Below are 5,780 nucleotides of genomic sequence, written 5' to 3'. Positions count from 1 at the left end.
TTAGTCCATTTTCATCCAGAATTGAAAACTCAAATACTTTTTTGTGAAAGATAGTACTAACTCGTCATTCTCAATGAGTAATGAGTTATAAATTTTACAAGATGATTGCTCCCACTCAATTTCATGTCTTCACATGAAAATTTCAAACTCCCACTCAATTTCACATGTTTCGTAATTGACTACTCAATCGAAACATTTCAAGAATTGAAATACATTTTGCTTTGCCAAGTTATTAAGATTAAACTATATATGTTCCCAACATATCTTTTCAAAATACCTATTTTGAAAAGGTTTCAATCTTAAACTTATGGAAAGAGATTTTAATCTATAACACATTCATTTTATAATGATGCGTAGCAATGTCATTATTTAAAAGTGAAATCCAATTTAATGCACGTCCTTCTTAAAATACCCTTTTTTCGGAAGGAGGTTTAACCATTTCATTTTCATAATGAGGTTAAGTAATGACATTAGCGTGGTTAACAATTAACTTAGCTTTTGTAGATATCGGCATATCTTTCTTTGCAACTTTTAATCATAAAAACCTTTTAAAATCAAGATTTGTTAAAAATGAGAGAGAAACAAGAGAGAGAAAGCTCTAAAATTTATGCATAGTTTTTAGGGTTTGTAAGAATGGCAGTCATGAAATTTACAACTACTAACAGATTTACTCCATTAAAATCTATTACTTCTTCTGAATCTAATCCAAAAAATGATCTTATTCCGTCTCAGCTTCCTTCTTCTTCCAAACATAAATCTAAAGGTACCAACTTTGCAGGTCCAGGGTCAGCGGATGCTCGAAAGACAGCTTCTTTAAGGGAGTTACATGGAGTCCCTGTTCTTGACATGTCTGGTGCTACGGAGGAAGTTAATGGCTCTGGGTGGATGTTGCATAAGAACGGTAAAGATGTTCCTGTGTTGGAGACGATAGATGAGGAGGAAGATGTGACAGGTCTTCTTCAGTTTACGTCTGCTGACATTAAAAAAGAGGTAGACTTTTGGAATAATGCTGTCTTTTGTTACATTTTAGGAGCTAATCCACCATGGGATTTGGTTAAATCGTTCATATATCGAGTTTGGGACCAGTTTGGTATTGACAGAGTCTCTTTTTTGGATAATGGTTCTTTTCTTGTAAGATTTGCCACTGTAGGGGCAAGGGATGCTCTGTTAAAGTCGGGGTATTATCTCTTTGATAACAAGCCTGTGGTTATTAAACCATGGGTTATGGATATGGAACTGGTTAAGGCAAAAGTTGAAACTGTACCTGTGTGGGTTCGATTATCTGGGGTTCCTCTGAAGTTTTGGGGGGATTGTTTGCCATCAATTGCAGGTTTAGTGGGTAAATTTGTTCAGAAAGACAAAGACACACAGGATAAAGTTCGTTTAAGCTTTGCTAGGGTCTTGGTGGAATTACAAATGGATCAGGAATTACCTGATAAGGTTAAATTTCTGGATGAAACTGGCAAGGTTGTCTCTGTTGGTGTTGATTATGAGTGGATACCTAGGTCTTGTACTAGCTGTAATGGTATAGGCCATTCTGCTACTCAATGCAGGAAACCTGGTAGGCCATCTGCTAAAAAAGTTCGAAAGTAAAGGGTGTTCAAGCAGCAGAAACAGTGTGGAGACTGTACAAAAGCCTTTGTGTGCAGAGTACAGTGTCCCCTCCTCCTTTTACCCATGCAGCATTCCCTCCTCTCGTCTGTTGTTAGGGCTACTCCTAGTGTGAAACCAACACCAAAAAAAAAATTATGAGAAATACTAGGCGGGAAGGAATTGTGGGGATAAGACTATCCGATAAATTCTCTAAATATACTTTTGTGGATGTTCGGTAGCTAATACTCCTCTTTGGTATAGTTGGTGACAGTGGGAAGGATCCTCCTCAAGCTGTTATCAATGCATAACATCGGTTTTTGGAATGTTAGGGGTCTAAATGACCTGAATAAACAGAAAGTAGTTAAATGGTTTATGCATAATCATGGGGTTGGTTTGTTTGGCCTTATTAAAACTAAGATTAAACCTACTAATCTTCTTAATAAGAATACTTCTTTTTGTGATGGTTGGAGTATTACTACTAACTGTAGTTGGCATAAGGGTGGGAGGATTTGGGTGTTCTGGAAACCAGATCTCTTTGATTTGCAATTTTTGTCATATGATGCTCAACATATTCATATGCATGTCCACTCTAGAGTTGATAATAAGAGGTTTTACCTTACTATGATTTATGCATTCAATAACTTGAATGATAGAATTGCCTTATGGAGCTTTTTGAAACTGCAGTCTCAGACCTGTGTGTCTCCTTGGTTATGGTTGGGGGACTTCAATGCTGTTTTCTCCTATTGAGAGACTGGGAGGTTGCACTACTGAAGCAGAAATGGAGCATTTTCAGGAGTGTGTCTCACTTTGTGGTATGGAGGACATTAATGCTACAGGGGCTTTATATACTTGGTCTAATAAGCAGGAACCTACTGCTAGAGTATACAGTAGGTTAGATAGAGCTATGGGCAATCAGGAATGGCTTGATGAATTTGGTGATTATATGGCTCATTTCCATCCTGGGGGGTTGTTTGACCATTGCCCGTGTACTGTGGTGAATAGAAAAGCTGAATTTGATGGTAGAAGAAGTTTTAAGTATTTTAACATGTGGGGTGCAGCTGATTCCTTCAAGGCACAGGTTGCTAGTGTGTGGCAACAGAAATATAAAGGTACTAGGATGTTTTCTGTGGTTAAAAAGCTGAAAGCTTTAAAACCTGTCCTAAAGAAGCTGAATACTACTTGTTTTTCTGATATAGAGAATAGCACTACCATTGCTAGTAGAGTTTTGGAGGAGATACAAGAGAAGTTAGTTGATAATCCAGGGGATACTGACTTGATTCAGCAGGAACTCGACTTATCTGTTGAGTTAAAGGGCCTTATTAATGCAAGGGATAGTTTCCTTACTCAGAAGGCCAAATTGCAGTGGTCTTTGGAGGGGGATTTGAATACCTCATATTTTCATCGTGCAATTAAGAAAAAGATTATGTTGAATAAGGTTTTCCAGATAGAGGATATGCAAGGTGTTCTTTGTACTGAAGGTGCTACTATTCAGACTCCTTTCTTAGCTTATTACCAGAAGCTGCTGGGTACTCAAAATTCTACTGATCCAGTTAATGTTGCTGTGGTCAGAAGGGGTCCTTGTTGTTCTGAGGATCACTGGTCTATTCTGGCAAAACCAGTTACTTGTTCTGAGGTTAAAGCTTGCTTTTTTAGCATTCCAAGCTGTAAGTCACCTGGCCCAGATGGCTATAATAGTAAGTTTTACAAAGATGCTTGGGATGTGATTGGGGATGAGGTTTGTGCTGCCATTATTAATTTCTTTGATTCTGGTCAGCTGCTTTCTCAGGTTAATGCTACTGTCATCACTTTGATTCCTAAAAATGATAGGCCAACTAGTGTAGTGCATTACAGGCCTATCTCTTGCTGTAATGTACTTTATAAAGTCATTTCAAAAATTTTGTGTGCTAGGTTAGCTTTGGTATTGCCTGATATTATAAGCAAAAATCAAGTGGCTTTTGTCAAAGGCAGAAGTATTCTAGAAAATATCCTTATTTGTCAGGACCTGGTTAGAATGTACAATAGAAGGGCAGCTTCTCCTAGGTGTATGTTTAAGCTTGACCTTCAGAAAGCCTATGATTCCATTGAATGGGGGTTTCTTGAACAGATGCTTGCAGCCTTGAACTTCCCTGAGCAGTTTAGGCATCTGATAATGCAATGTGTTACTACCCCCTCATATACCTTGAATCTAAATGGCACCCAGTTTGGTTTCTTTGCTGGCAGGAGGGGGTTGAGACAAGGTGATCCTATCTCTACCCTTCTCTTTTGTGTGTCTATGGAGTATCTGTCTAGTGTGATGAATTATGCTGTGGGAGAATGGTATTTCAAGTTTCACCCTCATTGTAAGTCCTTAAAGTTGACTCACTTGCTTTTTGCTGATGATCTCCTTATGTTTTGAAAAGGGGATCATCAGTCTATTATGCTTATCTTGAGGGTGTTGGCTACCTTTACTGCGGCCTCTGGCCTAAGGGTTAATGCTTCGAAATCAGAAGTAGTGTTTAATGGTGTGACTGAGGCATTGAGACAGGATATTACCTTTATCTCTGGATTTCAGGAGGGTGTACTCCCTTTTAAATACTTAGGGGTACCTATTCAGGGTGGAAGATTAACTAGACATGATTGTAATATCCTTGTGGAGAGAATTGTGGCTAAAATTAGGGGAATAGGAGCTAGGAAATTGAGTTATGCTGGCAGGATTATCTTAATTAACTCTGTGTTTAACACTCTACATAATTACTGGTGCTCTATTTTCCTTTTGCCAAAATGTATTATAAAGAAGATTGAAGCTCTCTGTCGAAATTTCCTGTGGAATGGTGATGCTGTGTACCAGAGAACCCCTCTGGTGGCCTGGGGACGAGTGTACATTGCGGTAAAAAGAGGGGGCTTAGGTGTTAAGAATCTTTGGGGTATGGAATATTGCTCTTTTGTTGGTAAGTTGGTGAACTGGATTTATACAAAAGCTGATCGTTTATGGGTGCTTTGGGTGGACCATATCTATATGAAGGGTGCTGACTGGTATACATATTCACCTCCACCAGACTCAAATTGGAATTGGAGGAACATATGTAAGGTTAAAAATATGTTAGCTGCTGGGTACCAGGGTAACCAATGGATCTCTGATGCCAGAGGTTACTCTATTTATGCAGGTTATCAATGGCTACAGGGCTCACACCCCCATGTGCCTTGGTACAAGGATGTTTGGGATAGCTGGACAATACCCAAGCATTGTGTTATTGGTTAGCTTATTCATAGGAAAGCTCTGAATACAAGAGACAGATTATTTCAGCATGGGATTAGTGGCAGCAATTGTTGTGTGTTCTGTGAGCTTGTTCCAGAAACCCATGATCACCTCTTCTCTGATTGTATTTACAGCAAACAGGTGATTAGCTTAATTGAACACTGGTTACATATAAGGTTCCAAACTCCACCTGGTCATTGCTCTACTGTCAGGAGGAAAGTTTGGAGAGTGGTTAAACTTTCCTGTTGGTATGTCCTTTGGATGGAAAGGAATACTTGCAGGATTGAACTGAAGCTTCGAAGACCTGCGGTGCTTGTTTCAGAAATTCAGAAGACAGTTTAGCTAAGAAATCAGCAGAAATTGTCTTCTATTATTCAGCAGCCGGATATTGTTTGGTTGAATAGCCTAGGATTCAATAGATAAGATGTTTCTTGTTTCTTGTTATGGCTTAAGTTGATGAGAATGTATTCATGTATTATCCTTTTTATTAATCAAAGCTTACATTTTACCAAAAAAAAAAAACTTTTAATCATAATTCTCATTGTTCCGGGTGTAATTCCAGAGCAAGTATCGTTACCACCCGTGGCTTGTAGAATGATGTCTTGGGTTGAACCCTTCTTGCTTCTATCGTCTCCCTCGGCCTCTCCTGCAACAATGAACGAACTGAGGGCTTGGCTTTGTGCCAAGCGTACTCACTCCGATGCCCAAGTCAGTAAACTTAAAGGATTAAGCTGTGATACTTGGCTAGATGTGTATTGTAGAGAGATAAGGGAGATATTACCAGATGAATAGTGTATTAGGTTAAGTTGTGGGATCCTCTCCTCAAAGAAGGTTGAGGAGTATTTATAGGCTTTCACCTTTTGTCATGTAGTGGCCAAGTGGCCAAGTGGCTATCAGGTGGAAAGACCGTTCTACCCTCGGCCGATGGACCTATGGCAGGCCGGCCGAGGGT

The 5,780-nt window shown here is 39.2% G+C and overlaps 1 protein-coding gene across 1 annotated transcript; it reads left to right on the top strand.

Annotated features, from left to right (window-relative positions):
* Positions 1 to 633: 633 nt before the first annotated feature.
* LOC141656489 (uncharacterized) lies at positions 634 to 5,170 on the top strand. The gene is made up of 4 exons (XM_074463402.1): positions 634 to 1,589; positions 2,278 to 3,932; positions 3,993 to 4,826; positions 4,926 to 5,170. Exons 1-4 carry the CDS (start codon positions 634 to 636, stop codon positions 5,168 to 5,170), a joined length of 3,690 nt encoding a protein of 1,229 aa, XP_074319503.1.
* The last annotated feature ends 610 nt before the right edge of the window (positions 5,171 to 5,780 follow it).

This window comes from Silene latifolia, chromosome 1 (genome assembly GCF_048544455.1).
Source record: "Silene latifolia isolate original U9 population chromosome 1, ASM4854445v1, whole genome shotgun sequence".
NCBI lineage: Eukaryota > Viridiplantae > Streptophyta > Magnoliopsida > Caryophyllales > Caryophyllaceae > Silene > Silene latifolia.
Note: the sequence above shows the minus strand (reverse complement) of the source record. Positions and strands in the feature narration are given on the sequence as shown.